At 34.3% G+C, this 19,954-nt stretch overlaps 1 protein-coding gene across 3 annotated transcripts in view; it reads right to left on the bottom strand.

Annotated features, from left to right (window-relative positions):
* LOC110105967 (protein timeless homolog) overlaps positions 1-19,954 on the bottom strand; it is a 68,010-nt gene that overhangs the window by 13,036 nt on the left and 35,020 nt on the right. For all 3 annotated transcript variants that reach the window (XM_020835667.2, XM_028697634.1, XM_020835668.2), the window contains exons 9-15: positions 18,406-18,572; positions 9,989-10,067; positions 9,162-9,713; positions 8,724-9,085; positions 8,504-8,617; positions 8,295-8,396; positions 7,829-8,044 (exon numbers count right to left, since the gene is read on the bottom strand). In XM_020835667.2, the coding sequence (XP_020691326.1) occupies positions 7,829-8,044; positions 8,295-8,396; positions 8,504-8,617; positions 8,724-9,085; positions 9,162-9,713; positions 9,989-10,067; positions 18,406-18,572 (1,592 nt within the window). The remainder of the gene's footprint in view (positions 1-7,828; positions 8,045-8,294; positions 8,397-8,503; positions 8,618-8,723; positions 9,086-9,161; positions 9,714-9,988; positions 10,068-18,405; positions 18,573-19,954) is intronic.

Below are 19,954 nucleotides of genomic sequence, written 5' to 3'. Positions count from 1 at the left end.
CATCACTTGAATTATGGAATATCTTCTCGTATATCATAAAATACTTCTCCAATATCAATCAGATAGTCCCATATTGATGAAGTCATTAACCTAAGAGATTGTATCTTCTTGATTTTATTAAAAATTATAATTGTTCCATTTCCATAGATTTGGAGTTGTCATTGAATGAATGTAACTTGGCAGCTAATGTATCTTCATCTTGTCTTTGTTTGATTTTTGCAAGTTGTTTAACTTTTTTTTTTTTAATATCAACTTTAAAGTTCAACCGTTCAAATATCAAAATGCCTCCTCTCTTCTTACTTCATTTTTGTTTAATCTCCACATCAATATAAATGAATCATTTAACAATGAAGATGCTTCCAAAGTACTGCTCCTGTTTACTATGACTCTTGAACTAATAATTTCTTTATTAAAATTAATAACTTGATCACCAATAGAATTAGCTAGATACAGGGTTTCAATGAGTTGTCATTTCCAAAAACATGATCAAATTCATCAAATTCTTTTAGTCAATGAGATTTATCAAACACTTAATCATAAAATTCTCTTTAATGCTAAACTAAATCACAATGTTATATATATATAAAGTGGGGATCATTTGTCATTTTTTATTTCGGGAACATCCCAATGTCCCCTTTCCGCGAAGGGAGGTTGGGGAAGGCACTTACCCTTTTGGCTCGACTCGACCGGATCAAATTAACTGCCAAGAGTTTGGGGGACAGAATCAACCCCAGAAGTGTCTTCAAGTATTCAATCCACTCTGCATGATTAGTTCGACAACCAAGGGCTTCGGGGACCGACCCCTGTGACTTCCTTCAAATATTTTCCTGCTGTCGTATTATTTGATTAAGTAATTAAATTCATTTTAATTTTTTTTATTCCTCTAAAAAATTCGGCAATCTTCCGGTGCCCACTCCCCACGAGAAGAGGTTGGGGAGGTGTGGGCTCCAAAAATTAGGCCCCGGCCTCCGCCCGCTATGCTTTGCTTTTCGGGGGAGTTTTAACGGATTTAAGTTATGGGATAAATTTTGGGAAGGCAGATGGGCTTGTAGATAAGACACTACCCAAAGATTTCACCCTCATTTTGCGAGGACTTTATGATCTGAGTTCTGGTTTCCTATAGGCGCAATCCCCTATATTTTTAATTACCCCTCCCGATAACTAGAGAGAACTTTCGATTAAGGCTAATCGTCGATCAGATACATTGTATCCATAGATACATAGTATCAGACGAATAGTAGCAGAAATGGGCTCAGGATGATTGAGAGGTTTGAATATTTAAAAATTTTGGTTGAAATATTTGAGAAGCTTGATATTTAAAATTGAAAATTTTCACCATCTTATACTTAAAGCGAATGGTGGGGGAATGGATGATGGACCTGATCAAGATCCCATGGTTCCGTCGTCCCGGGCCATCATGGTCCCTGGTCTAATTAGTCAGAGGAGGTAGTCGACCCAACCTAACAGAAGGATCCTTGTCGGCAGTCATGGGTTGCTTCGTCCAAGGGGACCTTGTAAACCTGAGGTGAATGTTTGTCTAAGGGGACAAATTTGAATCCACCATAGTTAACAGAGGGATTTGTGCCCTATCAACCATATCCTACTGATTCATATCTCAAGGATTTGATGTCATTAAGAAGCGTATTGGCTCAGGCCATAATAGGTATTTCGTGGTGCCATTTGGCTGCAAAACCACTCAGTTCAGAAGGCCCCGGGTCATAACCGTTTATCCTGCGATGCCATTTGATGGCAGACCGCCGATCAGAGGACACGTACCATGTCCTTACTGGCAGAAGATTATTTGATAATGGAACATAATGATATTTTTGACTAGGCATTATCTCTATGCGAGGTAAAGTAGTTTTTAATTTGTCCACCCCGACAAACTGTTGCGGAGGGTAGATGATTTTGCTTCGAGTGGTTCATGATGTCGAATTTCAATTTTAAATATTTTGAAATTTGGGATTTTTTGGATTTTGGGGAGATTTGGGATGGCATTTGAAATCATTTATGAACCCCTCCGATTGAGATTTTCTGTCAACACGGCCATCATTGGGATGTACGGGGTTATTTCCCTTTCATTGACTGGACCTTGTTGACTCTGTCAGTTTACCGACAGAAGATTGAGTTTGTCATAAGCTTTGTACCTTTATTAGTGAATTCTCGTTGATATAAACTTTGAAGGCCTAATATGAATGTATTAAAATAAATATATCGATCGCTGTAACCGTATATTTATTTGATGGTTCAAATCCTGTCAACTCCTATTGATATGCATAGAAGGATCGGGTTCAAACTTGAATTCACTTATTGACCCGCGCAGCATCCCTAAATGCCACGTGCATATTTATAACACGCTCACCGAGATCCATGCGAGTGTTTGGGAGCATTTTATAATTATTTACTGAACCTTGTCGACTCCTATCTACCTGTTTAGGAGGATCAAGTTCAAATTTATTGACTCGCGCAGCATCCCTAAACGTCACGTGTGTCTCCACAACACGCTTGTTGGGGCCCATGTGGGTTTTGTGATCGCATTTACCCCTTGTGTGCATGTGCGGGGTTGTTCTGAGATATTTAACATTGCTCAGTTGTGTGGGTGACCACCATTTGAATGCAACATTCTATTTGGAAGCTAGTACACGCCTTATGTCTGCTTGTATACGGGTTGCAGATCCGGTGGCGGATTGTAGCAGCTTCTGAATTGAGTTGTTTGCTGCTTTATACAGGCAGATTACCGTGCACTAAATGTTGCTTTCTGTATGTGGATTATAGTGCACTAACGAATCTCCTGCTTGTGCAGAAGCTAGTACGAACTTGCATTCGTTGCATTCTTTATACATTTCCTTGTGGTTTTGGTCCTTACAACATATCCACTACTAATGCAGATAAATATTCATTCACAGACTGAGGTTGACTACAGGATATTGCATTTACTGAAGTCTTTTTGTATCTACCCATGGGTGGTATGTTGCATATACATTTGCATTCGTAGAAAGATTGTAAGTACTACAGATCTTCTATCCTTGCTTGTATGTAGATCAGTGTGCTTATTTATATATTGATATAGATTGCTGGAGTGTTATAAAACAATTGTTTCATCTACTAAGTTTCCTTCACACCCCTTTGCATTTTGATTAGCTTGAAGATCTCCCAAAATTCCTTGAGAACTCTATATTATTGATTGATTTTAAGCATGTTGTTATCCTTTTAATTTGATCTCTATTTGCAAGAAGATTGTTGTATTCGTTGTAATTCTTCTAGTGTTGCTTGTATGGATGTTGTATACATTGCAAATGTAGAAACTTCTGTCATCATTTGAGGTGTGACGAGCATTAAAACCTGCTACATTTGTTGCATGTCGAGTTCTTTTACCCAAGGGGAACTGTTGTATAAATAAGGAGTCTTCTACGGCGACTCGTAGGGACTTCCACATGTACTTGTAAAACCACTACATGAAGTGTTATTGTTTGCAATAGAGTTAATAAACTTGCTTGGAGTTGAACATCATTGATTGTGCATAGACCTTCCTTTTTCGTGATGCTTAAGAGTCATTTGCTCTTTCTTGCTTTTCCATCAACTTTTATTTACAAGCAAGTTATGTTCTTGTTCGTGGTATAAGTGATAACACCAACATTTGATATTAATTGGCGATTCACATTCCAATCAATGTGATGATTCTTTGATGTCTCAATGTCACCTTAAAGTTTTTTGTTTTGATTGTGAGCATATCATGTCCAAAGTTCTTAATCAAGTGTAGGTGAATGCACTTTCTTGTTCTCATATTATTCCTCGTAGGCAATGAGTTCCCTTTTATTCAACTCAGAATCAAGTTCAAAATAAGTTCAATCTTAAATTCAAGTTCTAGGCTGAGTTTGAATAGAAGTTCAAATCTTTTTCCATATTCAAGTTCAAGTCAAAAATCCTGGCACTAAGTTCATTTGGGTTCAAGTTTTGTCTTGAGTTCAATATGTCGGTTCAATTCAAGTCCAAGATGAGTCCAAGTTCATTGTCATTTGTTGCAAGTCCAAATTCATGTTTGATTTCATTTAGATTTGAGTTCATATAAGTTTGGTTTATGCTCAATTTTAACTTCAGTTCATTATCCAAATCAAGCCCTTTATTTGCCCAAATTTTGTTCGAGTTCCTTGTGCCTTCAGTCGAAAATTTGACAGGCGTCTCCTCCATTTAGGGGAAATTTTGGGAGACTAGCCTTCCCCTCCACGCCACATGGGCGCTTCAAGTAGATGCGTAGACACCACGACTGCATTCTCTTCAATCCTTAAGATCCTAGAAGAGCGCTTAGGGGTCTTGGACACCTGTTGAAAAGAGCACTGGGATTTTCCCACGTATGGATACTTATTTTTGTCCCCCTCATGCTACATGAGTGGTCCGGAGATTACGCACCTCATCACAAGCGTCGTGCTGGTTCCCAGCCCTATTACGCCACGTGAGTGCGTAGGGGGTTTGTCGGCTCGTCGCTGGCGTCGATAGCATGATTTAAGTTTAGAAAATATACCTTTGAATATGGACCGGCTCGTGGATCGAGGCGAGGGAAGGGGCATGCATATATTTTTTTTAAATTATAATTATAATTAGTTAATAATTAACTATAATTAATTGAAATTAATTATATTTAATCAAACAATTATAATTAATAATTAACAACTAATTATTAATTAATTATAATTATAATTAAATATAATTAATATTAATTATAATGAACCCCTTCTCTCTGTTTCAGACGAATTTACTGGATTTGGCTGAAGAAACACTCGAAAGGGGGAAAGTTACCTTCACAGATGGCGAGCTCCCTCAAAATATCATAACTTCCAATCCTTAGGGAAAGTCGTCGAAGGGCGAAGTCGAACAACCCCGAAGGGACCGAAGTGTGCAAATGGGAGAAAGTTTCCTTCACAGCACATGTGCTCACGTTGTTGCTTCCGATCAAATGTCATAACCTCCGCACCGACAGGAGGGGAAAGTCGTCGAGGGAGCGTGGTCAATCGGGAACGAAGGGTCGAAGAAGCTACTTCACAGCGAGCGAGCTCCAAGTCGTAGCTTCCGATCAAAGTGATGTAACTTCCGATCCCTCAGGAAGGCAAAGTCGCCGAAGGAGCGCAGTCGAACAGCACGAAGGAGCCAAAGAAGCAGCGAGCTCTCTCTGTTTCTTTCGATCAAAGTGTTGTGACTTTCGATTTGACCTGATGGGAACGTCGTCAAAGGAGCGCGTGAGAGGATGTGGAAGAGAGCGAAAGAAGAGCCCGAATGCCTCATTCCCGTGACCTTTTAACAATGCGAAGTTGAGATCGTGCAGAGCAAGGTTGGAGCGGTCTCAACGTGCAAACGACGTGCATGGCTCAGGTACGACGCTTTCCCTCCTTTTTTTTGTTTTGTTTGCTCAGATATGCAGGTCAACACGAGGGCACTTGATCTTTTGGCTCGACTCGACTGGATCAAACAAACCATGGGAGTATGGGGAAGCAAATCAACCCCGACAATATCTTCAAGTCTACAATCCACTCGGAAGAATCAAATTGATGGCCAAGGGCTTCGGGAGACCATATCAACCCCGGGACTTCCTTCAATCTTCAATTTGTTGCAAATTGATAATTAAGTGACTTAGTTTTAATTTTTTTAAAATATTTTTATTCCCCTAAAAAATCAGGCAACCTTTCGGCACCCCCTCCCGTGAGGGGAGGTTAGGGAGGGCACTTGCTCTTTTCGCTCGACTAGACCGGATCAAATCAACAGCGAGGAATTTGGGGGAGTAAATCAACCCCGACAATAGTCTTTCAATAATCGATCCACTCGGCCAGATCAGATCGTGGGAAGCAATTGTGGGATCGTGGGAACGTGGAGTCGGTGGTTGGGTCCGATCATGGGCTCACGTGACTTCTTCGTGAGTTCCATTCAGTATTTACAGGTCAATAATGAAGTCAATTTCGCTCATAATAAAATCTTTGTAAAATATAAATGAATCTTCTTTTTAAATGAAAAACCTTTCATTAACTTCAAGAGATTTTATCATATCTTATAGAATCTTAAAATAAATTCATTTCAAAAACATTTCTTATTATTATAAATAAAATCTTAAAAGGAAAGGTTAGACATCACAAAACCACAAGCAAATAAAGAGAAAAAAGAAAGAATCGAGAGAGCAGCTATCAATTGAAAAGACAAAATAGTTTTTCTAGTGCTTGTAAAAGGGAGGTTTTTCACTTCTTCAAAGAGATATTTCTGGTATTTATACCAAAGTAGAATAAACTCCAATTTAGCCTCTTGCAACAACAACAAAAAGGAAGAGAGTAACATCTCGTTTGGTCCAACTCTCATCGTCTTAATAGATGGCTATACTCTCCCTCAGTTGATAGAATAATTAATGTGATATCTTTATCCTTACCTCTAACTTTATGCCCATTTTATAGTTATGCATAATTAAATGCAATCTCTTCTTATACCCATTTTGAAGCCTAGTAGTTATTTGATATATGTGCAACCAACGATACAGGTAAATATAATTAAACTACATAACTTTTATATATTTGTGTTTGCATATTTTTTGTATTTTGTTCTGGTCTTTATGTGTTTTGTTCCTTCTAAGAAACAATCAGATCATCAATAGACGTTTTGGATTAAGAGTGACATGGATTATTATGTGGTAAGAGATTATACTAATCTTGGCCAAATTTTATTAGAAAATAATATGCCTAATTTTATGTTGTGAAAGCATCAATCAAGGAATAAGTATGATGAATCAGAAAATAAATGCAAAAGGGGTCAAACATCAAAATAAAGAAAATACCAAATTTTACGTGGTTCTACTCAAGAAAGCCTACATCAAAAATCATGTCATACAAGAAAAATGAATACTCATCAGCCATTCTCAAAACTCAAGTACACTCTCACTCAATTAAAAAATCTCAAGTCTTTGAAGATAAGAGAGAATAACTTGGAGAAATAATAAAAAAAAGATGATTATATGAATACAAGAAAATTATCCGATCCAAAAATCCTTTTAAAAAGCACTATAAATTCACCAAAATGATGTCTCAAACTCTTGGAAATACACTTCTTGTGGTTATTTTCTTTTTTCTTTATGCTTCCCTCTCCTACTCTCTCTTTTTAATTCCTACTCAACTCCTTTACATCAAAAAAAAAAAACCTAAAGATTGTCTTATGCTTCTATGCCAATTAATCTTCACTGCATCAAATTATCTAGTCAACAATTCAATATTAAATTATCCAACTCATATACAAGCTTTCAGACATGTAATTTATGAATGAATATTAACTTAATAATAGGAAATCATCTAACCCATTTTCAAATGTCATACAAGAAATATTAAACCAAGCTCATTATGTAATTCATGCATGATATTCAATACTTAACAACTTTACCCAACCAAATAAGTCGGAAGTGGGACTCAATATTTATAAGATCCCAATTTGCTACCAACCACTATCTAGCTAAACTCTACAAGCTTGTTACCTACCACCCTAAGTTGATATTAGGAGTACAATTTTTATAGCAAAAATCACATGTAAAAATTAAAAGGTTTAACATTGAAGCTATGTAAGGTAATTTTTTGTATCACCAACAAATTGATTAGTAGCATTGGTCAAAGCTTCAAATCACTAAAGTTACAAGAAATGGCAGCGTGAAGAAATCTTGTAAATATAATCTATAGAGCTACATAGTATCTGTTCAGAAGATTGTAAGCTTAAGAATTAACAGAAGTAAAATTCATGAAAAAATGATGACCTGGCAAAAAGGATGACTGCTTAAAGTTTCAATACAAAAGTTTTTCTAAGCCAAATCACTTACGAAATTTTTGGGGAGAGAGCATTCTCTAAAGCTGCTCCAGAGATAGTAGGATCGCTATTGGCTGGAAAAGGTGCATTAGCTTTGACCAACTTTTTCTTTGGGACAACCATGAGGCCTAGTTGTTTGAGCTTTCGAGATATATAAGTAGGAGATATTTTCCCATCAGAGTCCAAAGCCGCTGCTATAAGACGGCTGCACTGTCGTTCATTTTTATACCTGAAAATTTCCAACAAAAAAAAAAAGCAAATACAAAAAAAAAAGAACAAGATCATTTATGCTCACCATGAAATTCACAAAAAAATGTAGCTAAATGGTCCCTTCGCAATTGTGTTTGCTTATTTATACTTGAAAATTTCTTATTGATAACAAGAAATTTCTAGAAAAGTATAATGAAAACTATGTCGCTCTAAACCAAGAAATGAAACAAGTTGCAAAAAGATCTCTAGCTCAGAGTTTTTAATCTCACTTTTCATATAGTTCATTTATGATTGTGTCTTGTTCTTTGGTAAAATCAGGATAAATATCTCTTCTCGAAGTTCCCTCAGCTTGTTGACTATGAGTGATTTCACTGGATACATCAAGAGGGGAAACAATAACAAAATTAGATAACCATCCACAATTAAAAGGCATCTAAATAATCACTCTTCATGATGACATCTTTTTATTGTTACTGACCATGTATTCTTGCTTATCGCATTTTCTGAGGTATAAGCCACGGTGCTCTTTTTGACTTGACTTGGCTTGGTTCTATAAGAATTACCTTCAACAGAATCAGCTGAATGTTCTGCCCTAATTTTTAGAAGGATGAGGCAAAATCTTAAGAAATTAGCCATGAAAATGAGGATAAAGAGCTTGAGATTCACAATCTTGAAGAAGAAAATTTAAATAGCTACACCTTCGGTCATGGTGTATTTCAGGCAAATCCAAGTTGATTTCATCTTCACCAAGAGCATCTGCTATGCTTCTATAGCCCATCTCTCTATGACAATTAAATGCCCCGGTTGGTTCATCAAACATCTTTCTTATATCTTTTTTCAGCTTGCCAATGCTTTCCATAAGAATTTCAGCATTGAAATACTGACATTCTCTACGAGTCTTCCAAAAGAGAATTTCAACAAAAAGCAAGGGCTGAATTTTCATCATCTTAAACATCTTTCTTATAAACTTGGTAAGAAAATTTACGATGTTCATGTATTCCCTGGATTTACATATCTTTTGCTCAGCTAAGATATCATAAAATATAGTGAGTAGTGATAGCTGCACGAGAGGACAATAATGCATATCAATGAAAGTTCTCTGGGGGATGTAAAATGAGCTACTTCACATGGTTTACCTGATAGAACATGGGGGAAAGCTCCAAATCCTCACAGAACCGACTCAGCATGCATAAGATATAGTGATTAGTGCTAGCAGAGTTGGCCTTATAATGCTTCAATAACCAGCATAAATTATGGATAATAGTGTTGCTTGCAAAACTAGAAACCATTGCGGAGATGTTAAAATTGACTTCACTGGTTGCAGGCTCTTCAATGTTTGAAGAACTGCTTGTTTCATATTCTTGATCAACTGGTTTCTCATTTTCTTCATCATCCTGAACAGCAGCTGAATGGTCATGCGAGTGTTCGGTATTCTGTAGAGGAATGTTAGGCGCAACTGCTGGGCTAAGGTTGAAGGACCTTTCTTCGTTAAATTCTTGCTCCCTCTCAACAGAATTTAACTCCAAATGTTTCTCCTTAACCGACATGCCAGGGTCTATGCACATTTCAGAGACAGGTTCTACACGTTCATGAGCAATTTCTGGTTCTTTTGTAAGTTCTGATTCTACTTCAGTCATGTCATTTGAAGCCTTGTCTCTCACTCTTCTTCTTCTAAACTTTTTAGATACCTGAAACATGAAGTAATTTCCAGTATCAAGGTTCATTGCAAAAGCTTTCTGTCATGTAGTAAGATTAAAATTATTGTTACACAGAAAAAGAAGCTCAGAACTCGTGAATAATACTGCCAGAGACAAATACTAGAATAGAATCTGCTATGAATGCTAAATACATGTTAAAACAATTGAGTGCCTAATTCCCTAGACATGAAAAGATCTACGAAAGTCTGACAGGAACAGCCATGCAGTATTTTAGAAAGTACATAAATATTTTTTAAATCACATACCCTTAATGTGCCGTGAGCCTGAAGTTTCTCCACAAGCCGTAACATAATATGTATGATTTCTAACAGATCTGCAAGATCACTGATAATGAAAAGAGGAATTAGTTTGAAGATACTATAATATAGTTATGTGCATGAACAACATCGCTGCTACTTTAATAATGTCTAAAAGTGTTAAGAAGTGGAGACCTTTTTTTTTTTTTTGGTTCAATTCAAGATGAGTACACAATTAAAAAAAAAAGGCTTTTATGGATAAATACCTAAATTAGTCCTTGGATAATTATAGGTTCAAAGTTTGTTGCAATTATGCCATTGTGGATTAGATTTGAAATGCAATCTGAACATATTTTTTGTTTTGAATTTCAACCTCATTATCTCTAGAAATACAAGACCAGAACAGAGCATTTTTTTTTCCAGTCCTTGTAGCTTGGCTGTGGGTTTCGCTGGTGGGAAATGAGATAAAGGATAGCTAGACAAAGAAAACAAAAAAGAAAAGAGAGGGGGTGGGAGAAGAGGAAGGAAATGGATAGAGAAAAACAAAGAGGAAGGAAGAAAAGAAAAGGAAATCAGCTCTCTTATTTTTAACATGGTAAACAGTTTCAATGTGGTGCAAGCTTGATGGTGCTATGTAAGCATGATGGTGTTGCAAACAAGTTTCAGTGTCGGAGGCAAGTCTAGTAGTGCAAACAATTATAGATTGCTATGAATAAGAAATACAACACAAGGACTTTGGCATCAGTGCAGTTAACTAAGAAGATATGGTCTTGAATGCCTTCAGCATCCAAACAGAAAATCAATAATCTTGGATCATCGATTCTAAATCCTCTGATTATACAACAAGGGATGCCTCCTTATTTCAAACCTTCCATCTATGTTTAAAAAACTATACAGTCAAAATTGTTGATGGATTAACATAACAAATAACTGAAATTGAGAATATCAATCTCTCTCTAGCTTGCTAATTCTTAACTCGGTTAGATTGATTTCTAATCTTTCTTGCAATTTATTACCAATCAGCAACATTACCAAGATATGAATTGAACATGAAATTCCTCTTGGCCTAATAGTTGGGAGCTTTTGCTCCAACCATATTTCCATTGGTTTGTGGCCTAGCATATGCGTTGTGTGAAGTTTAAGATTAAATTCGTTCAAAGTCCCCCCAAAATAAATATAAATTAGATTACTAAATATTTTCCTATTTCTTGTGAATTTTAGGATATGGGCATAACAAATGATATTCTCTACCTACTAAATTATGAAGCGAATCCTAAGATACCTGAGAAAAAAAAAACTCAATAACAAAAACGCAATAATGTCATGACACATTTGCCTTTAGTCATCCAAATTTTATATACCTAAAAAACAATTCCCCACTTATTTTATTAACTCATATCCAAAAGCAATTCAATATAAAACTTATCAATTACCTAAACAAACTCAAACTTCTAGTCATCCTTATGAAACCTCTCAACCTTTTATGATAATCCAAAATAAAATCTTAAGATCAGCTACGTGAACAAAACCTCAAGTGCTAGGTGATTTATATCTTTCATTGATAACAACACAAGAATCACCTGGAACTTTCTAATGAAAGGCAAATCTGAAACTCTTTTTAATTTTTTTTAAATTTCACTTTTTTGTAAAAACCCTATATAAGTTTTTAGAACTAATAATGGGAAAGAATATTTCATTCCATTCCAAGAAAATATCTCATCTAACAAGAAATTGTTCATGAAAATTCTCGTATATGTATTCCTCAACAAAATGAAATAGCACACAAAAAAAGATAACCATCTCGAACTTGTATGATCGATTTTGGTCACTAATAACATCCCAAAACATTATTAAGGGGAGCTTGTCCTGTTGCACATCTCATTAATTATATGCCATCAAGAATCCTCTAGAGGAGTTCAATTACCATGCCTTTGTTCATATTCCTCACCAAATAAGCAAACTTGCCCCTAAAGCTATAAAAAGCATTTTTAGATGGATACTCCCTACAATAATAAGGATTCAAATTTTATTCTCCGAGTACTTAAAAATATTACATCATCATGAATATAACCTTCTTCAAAAACCAATCTGTCTCTCCGTGAATGAGTTTTGTTATAAAATCAATCCAAGCTTATTAGTATCTTGACCAACAACTCTTTCAAACCTACTTGAATCTTAGCCATCTAAATATCAACCCCTCAAATATCACGTCCGAGCAAAGCATGCCATAACTCGGCCCAATATAGCCCACAAACAGAATGGGTCATACCGTATCGAATGGTAACATGATCAAATTATTAGGATCTAAATTGGAGAGAATTTTAGAACTTTCAAAAACTTGCTAATACAAAACCGCTAAAACTTTAATTTAAAAAAAAATACTGATTATGAAGAGCTCTTTCATTCATCTCAAAAATATTTAGAATCAAAATAATTGTATACAAATAATAAATAAAAATCTAATCAATTGTTCGACCGTCTATTTTTGCCTCGTTAATTCGAGCTTCCGAATAAGGTCGTGACGCATAGCTACCAATAAGAATCTTTCAATCAGGTTAGGTCGACTACCTCTTCTAAGAGGTTTAAAATAACCTCGTACAATGGAACCAGAACAAAACTCTCAGAGTAATGTCTTATATATAATATAATCTCTCTTTTAAAAATTTAAACCAGAACAAAACTCTTTCAAAAGATTCAAGAGTGAATTTTCCAATCCCACACCCTCCTATTTGAATTCCAAGACCCTTGACAACTTCCCTCCTATTTGAATTCCTATACCCTTGACAATAGAGTGCGGGAGATTGAGAAAGGAGCTAATGATCCATATCTCTCATGTTTTCCTTCTAGTTCCCCTTCTCTTCTCACCAACAGCTCCTTGGCATCGATGTAATACCATCACAACTTCTCCCTTACAGTCAATTTTAAGCATGCTAACAAGCAGCTCCAACATCCAAACCTCCCATCTACTAAGTCAACTCAAAAACCAACAAAACAAGCTATTGACAACCATCATGGCAGCCTTTGACTCTTATATTCACCTATCTCAACCTCTTCCCCCTTTCTCTCCCTTCCACTCTCGTTCTTTATCTCTACCTTTCTTTCTTTTTCTAAAATAATTAGAGATTGAGTTAAGAAAAAGAAAAGGGAAGAAAAGAGAAGGGGAAAAATATCATGACCCAGCCCGGAGGCAAGAATAGACGATCTGACGGTAGATTAAATTTTATTTACTAAATCAATCTCCAATACATTGAAAGAGCCACTAAAACTTCAAAAAAAAATATATACTAATAAAAATGAATTAAATACCTTTTATTCAGCCCGTAACCTCTATGGTACACATTTTCACCTCTTCTACTCATTTTGATTATATTAAATTATACATGAAAATGTTAGAGGAACTAAAAGTAAGCTATAACTCAATGAATAAAACAAGCTTATAAATTATAATAACCGAAGGCAATTGGAATAATATGCATGAGCATTTCAATTCATATCATAAAGTAATTCCATTTATATTCATTTCAAAACTTTTAATATTATGCATATACAATATATTTATCTATCTCTTTCTTCTTTCTCATAAATAATGCAACTATCACAGGAGTCATCGTCTAATTTAATACCAATGTAGGTACTTATTTTCCATTTTCTTTTCCTTTTCTTTAGCTTTTTTCCATTTACGTGAATGGGTATATTGTATCCCCATCCAATACATAAGAGGTGTGTTCCATCAGTCAACATGCACATGTAATCACATATATCTAGTCATTTCATTCATATTATATTCATTTACTTTATACAGTAATATAAAATATAACATGTTAATTATATTAAATCATTTAATATGCAAGAGATGAATCATTTGCAAGAACAATTAAATGTAATCAGTATCAATACAATTGTCATAATATAGAAACATGCATACCTTGATTTAGGTGCCTTAACAATTTACTTTAATAATTACTCAATCGTTGACAGTTTGATATCTACATAATTATTAATTACATTATAGTTTACAATTTATCTTTAACTCATAATATTCTCAATTTTTAATATTAAAATTACTCCCATAATTCTAACGATTAAGTATTATTTTATTATTATAATATTTCTTTATACAACATAAATTTCACTTTTGTCTCTAATTACTTATTAAAATAACTAATTATTCTTGTATTTTATTTATCAGATTATGATAAAATTTATTCTCTCTCTAATTAACTAATAATTAAATATACTCTCATTTTTTAATAATTTTTTTCATTATCTTTTATAAATAAATATATTTGTAATCAAAACTCTAATATACTTCTATCTTTTAAATATATATTTTTAAATATTAAATTTATATTTATTACATAGTCTAATCATTTTAATAAAAGAAACACAAATACTTGCCTTTTGCTCAAACTCCTTTTCCTTGATCGCCCAAAACACGACTCCTTCATCATCTTCAATCAACAAAGCTGGTTGTGAACAGAAGGCCAAATGACATTGACGCTCCTTCTTCCTCTCAGTACAATTCCCTCTCAGCCCAAAGCTTCTCACGCGTTTTGCATCACTAGAGTGAGCGAAACGAAAATATCTCCCATAAGGAATCGCTTCTTTTCGCTTTCCAATGCGCGTCCTCACTCAAACGCACGGTTCGTCCCCGCCAGCTGCACCCGAGATCGCAATTTTGCTACTCGAGTCGCCTACTTCGTCCGTCGTGTCGTTCGATCCTACTATTTGATTAAAGCTGGTCAATTGAACCGACTGGCTGGACCAATTCTTACAAAAAAAAATAGTAGATATTCCAAATAAAGAAGTATTTAAAAAAAAAAGAAATAAAGGACAAAAAAGAGTGATTGTGTCTTTTCTCGCCCATCATCTCGAATAATCAATCACAACACTACCTAGTACATAAAGGTATAATGCAAATGCAATATCGCCACATTGCCAAATATAAATACTTCTATGCATCTTTCTAAGCACAATAGGGAAATTAAATATTGTGTTTCTCGTGCAGGTGACTCACACATACTTTTTTGGCATTATAGAAAGAAATCATATGCACTTTTCTTGGCACATTAGAGAAAAAGGGACAAATCACCAAAGAAAATAATCATATGCATCTGTCTTGATGTGATAGGAAAATCTCTTACAAAATTTTCATGCATTTACGAAGACACATGTGTCTTGCTTAACGACTTAATGTGGTGAGGTAAAATACCTAGCCAAGTTTGTTACAATATCTAGCCGAGTGTTTTACACCACATATACATGGCTTTTTGTATGGTGGGCAAACCTAACGCTCCACCGAATACCCCTATGTGTGAGAGACCCCAAGGGACTGTCAAAATTTTTAATGATAAAAATTAAAAAAAGAACAAAATGAAAGGAAGCTTCTAAACTATCAATGTGACAAAGAATAAAAATGAAAAGCTATAAAATTTGTAAAAATAGGACAAAATGAACACTGAAAATACACTACATGTCGTAAGGACTAAAACCAAGCTAAACCTACAAAGGAATTATCTGCAGCCCATCTAGAACTCTCTTAAACAAACTACGGATTAAATGTAAACAAATTGGGTTGCTCTAAATCCACAACAAGAACCTAAATTAGGATAAACTCGCAACCAAATCCGCAACATACACATGCAAGCAGACAAAATATGATCTCTTTAAAGCACAAAATAAAATATTATGCGTATTACATCGACAAATATTTGGACAAATGATTAAATCTCCTGAAAACAAATCTTAAAATGAATTAAAAAGCCTCAAAAAATTGCATAAGTGCATCAAGTAAAATAAATTTCTCAGTCTATGCCTCCACAAATGTGTTAAATGCTTGCCATTCAAATTTCTCCCACTCCGAGAAGCTTGTAATCACTATGAAATTTAAGAGAAACTCCTCTTTGTTTTAACTTAAGACTGATCAACATGTTTTACACATACTCTCAAGCACGCTATCCTGCCTGTAAGGTAGGGTCATAAATCCCATACTTTGAAGTTTTATCATTTATGTTCTTAAGATTAAAGTTAACAAGACTTCTACCGCTTAATGAATTATTGTAACATCAAGTAAAAGAGGGTATTCTAATCAAGTAAATTTACAATCCAAAAAAGCAAACTCACGAGGTCATCTCGGTTATACGATGGGCCATAAGTTTAAATCTTAGAAAGACCTTATTATCTACATATGTGGCTAGAGTCAACAAGGTCTGTAATGCAATAAATACTCAAATGAGTTCAAATGAGCAGATAAGCACACATGGATCCAATCCTCTATAGGCGGAGTCAATAAGATTCAAGCAATAGAATTCAAATAAATACCCCTATGAGATTATTGCACATCATAACCAAAGGTGTCTATTTTTAAATTTAAGATTTCCAATTAAAAACACAATCGATGTAAAGAGTGTTACCCCAATGTTGGGTATGGCTAGATTCATTTTCAATAAAATCAAGCTTTCAATTTATAAAGAGAAAGGCTTTAGATTTCAATACTTTGATGATGGTCGTTTTAACAACAAATCTCAATAAAAATGATCTTATTTTCAAAATACTCAAAAATTTCAAAACATATTATTTTAGACTCAAATCTCCTTAAAAAATATGAAAATCCAAAAAAATATAAAAAAATAAAAATATTCAAACAAAATTCACCACTTAAATATTAAAGCAAAACATCATAACAAATGATCAAAAGGCGATAAATTTAAGATAACCTAAACTCACTAAGCCTTTTATTAATTAAGATCGATTTAAAATTATCCCCATAAAAATAAGTATCCACCCCAGGTCTTTATGATTCCCTTAAACAATGCAATACATGGTTGCTAAAAATTATTCTTCGATCAAGTTGGGTCGACTATTTTTTATGATTATTTTTGCTGACTAAGTAAACTAGGATCTACAACAACCCAAAATGACAGAACTATGGGATATTAATCGCATTCATCATCATCCCCCTACCATCAATTCTAAGCAAACAAGGAAAAATTTTCTCAATCATAAACAAAAATTGTTGGTACTATAAGCTAAGTATTTAGTGTATATCAAGTAGCTACAATCGAAATCTCTCTCTCTCGTGATCGAGAAGAATAATTAACTGTAAGGGCTAAAGAATAATTAGCACAAAAACACACCAATGAATCCTAAAAAATTTAGGACTAAGGATTATTCTACCCTAAATAACAATGATACCAACAGCCAATAAGGAAATTTATCTACCCATCTCACATAAGACCAAATATTTCTTTTATTTATTATTGTTAGTTTATGAACAACCCCACAAAGGAGCACCTAATGTTGTATACAAAATAAGGTATCTTAAAGGGTTCCTAGAAAAGGAATGTTGTTCAGAAAGGTAACTAACACAAGTAAAAAAATATTTACTGATGTTGATTGGGCTAAATTTGTGATAGATTATAAATCCAAATTAGGATTGCTACTTCGTACGTAGAAATTTATTTTCATCAAGAAAAAAAAAAAGTCTATTGTTGCTCAAAATTGAAATACAGTTTATAGGTTTTAACTACAAAACTTATAATAATGAGGTCTGACAATAAAGTTACAATTAATATTGCTAAGAATCATGCCCACCGTGATGGGGCTTAGCATCTTGAAATCTAAATACATAAATAAAAACAAAATTTATTCAAGAAATCTTCCAAGCTAATTAGGTTCTAGCGAAACTTCAAATTGTGGATATCCGCATAGAGGCTATTAATATTTCTTGCGAATTTTGCGGGTTCGACAGTCCGAGGTGCGGGATTTCTGCACGGTTTTGTGGATCCAACAGGTATGCAATGTATGTATGCTGGATTCATGGTTTCTTTTCCTCTTGTTTCATTTATGCAGAGGTTAACATATATATAGAAAGTCCACATATTAGTTCCTCAAGTCATGCTCCTACAAATCACTTCGACAACCAGCATACCGCCAACTTGTCGCCAACAACCAAGATTGAAGTATAGATACAACCAGCTAGTAGCAATATCAACTGCACCATCTCCTGCCAGCCATAGTTTCCTCGTTAGAATGATTCATTTCTTCCCACAATATTGTATTGCAAAATTAATTGGGCAAATTTCTTTCTTAGGTTTTCCCATTCTTTATGTGGTAAGTTATTGCCCTATGTAATACCTTGTTTTTCCATTCTAGGAGACCTTGTATCTCCTGTAGATTGTGTAAAATTTATATCATTTGAAAATAAGAAAAATGGAAATATTCTTCCCTTATATGTTTCAATGATAATATATTATAAATTGCTAGGATAAGACTAATGATAATGATGAGATAATTTATTTTTAATAATAAGATTGAATTTTAAACAAAAAGACCCTTCTAAACTTACGGAGTGAAACTAAAAATACCAAAGAATTTCAAATTTATATTTAAGGATTTAAATTTAGAATAAGATTCTGTAATCAAACCTTCTAGGTTGTTTATGAGAATCAAAACATTTGAACCGGTTCAGAAGGAACTGTGTAAATCCCTCATCTGTCTGATCATAGAACAATTTATAGAACAGCACACGAGCTGTTTGACACTCTTTAGAATCTTCAGGTAGCAATTTCATCACCAAATCCAACATTCGAACCTGCAGAAAAAGATCAGAAGTTAAATCACCATTTCAATTTTTCAAGGAAATGGAAGGACCGAGATCTGGACAAAACTGCTTAGGATGTCATAGTAATAGTCATTTTACATATAAGCCAATTAATTCAATTACAAAAATGATAACACGAACTAGTCACAGATAGAAAATTATATTTCATGCAATCAACTTAAATAATTTGAGCAAAGTAATTCATTAGAAGGAGATTGATAAAAAATATCAGGTCTATCATTATTGCCATCAAGAAGCTTCTAGAAATCAATAGAATTTGATGAAAAACTTCTCACAGCTTAGAGCTTCCTAGGACATGCATAGAACAATTTATACAACAGAACACGAGCTGTTTGACACTCTTTAGAATCTTCAGGTAGCAATTTCATCACCAAATCTAACATTTGAACCAGCAGAATCAGATAAGCAGTTAAAAGAAAAAGGTCATTAATGGAAAGCATAGAACAATTTATACAACAGCACACGATCTGTTTGACACTCTTTAGAATCTTCAGGTAGCAATTTCATCACCAAATCTAACATTTGAACAAGCAGAATCAGATCAGCAGTTAAAAGAAAAAGGTCATTAATGGAAACTCATACAATACCACGTTTTTTAACAAATAATCCACTACAGCAAAAAGTGCTCACAGTAATTGAATCACCCTACATAAATATGTTAAAAGACCAGACAACCTCAGTTCTGTTCATTCAACTACATTTACTAAGGCTTCATTTTAAACAGTTTTCTTCCTGCCTTTTAAAGCAACTTTTTAGTAAAAAGTTCTTAAAAACAGTGAAAAAATAGCAGTCTAAAGCTATCCAAAATGAAGCCTAAATTTGACACTTAAAGGTGTTCTCACCATACTATTGAAGAAAGAAATTTTGGGCAGTTCATTCAGAACAGTGGATATATGTTGATTTACCAATAAATTCTATTCAGTGGGCCGTACATGCCAAAATCACCATATCAAGTTTTCAAGCAAATGGAAGGACCGAGATCTGGACAAAACTGCTTAGGATGTCATAGTACTAGTCATTTTTACATATAAGCCAATTAATTCAATTACAAAGAATGGTAACACGAACTAGTCACAGAGAGAAAATTATATTACATGCAATCAACTTAAATAAATTGGGCAAGTAATCCATTAGAAGGAGATTGATAAAAAATATCAGGTCTATCATTATTGCCATCTAGAAGCTTGTGGGAATCAATAGAATTTGATGTAAAACTTATGCTTAGAGCTTCATAGCATATGCATAGCATGAGAAAGAAAGATTTATAAATAGAAAGCTTGATTCACTATTTTGTTAAAAAGAAAAAATAAGTCAAAGGAGACCCAGCTTTTGAGCAATTAGAGGGAATTTAA

This window comes from Dendrobium catenatum, unplaced genomic scaffold (genome assembly GCF_001605985.2).
Source record: "Dendrobium catenatum unplaced genomic scaffold, ASM160598v2 fragScaff_scaffold_114, whole genome shotgun sequence".
NCBI lineage: Eukaryota > Viridiplantae > Streptophyta > Magnoliopsida > Asparagales > Orchidaceae > Dendrobium > Dendrobium catenatum.
The sequence above is the reverse complement of the archived record's forward strand: the minus strand, read 5'-3'. Positions and strand labels throughout refer to the sequence as shown.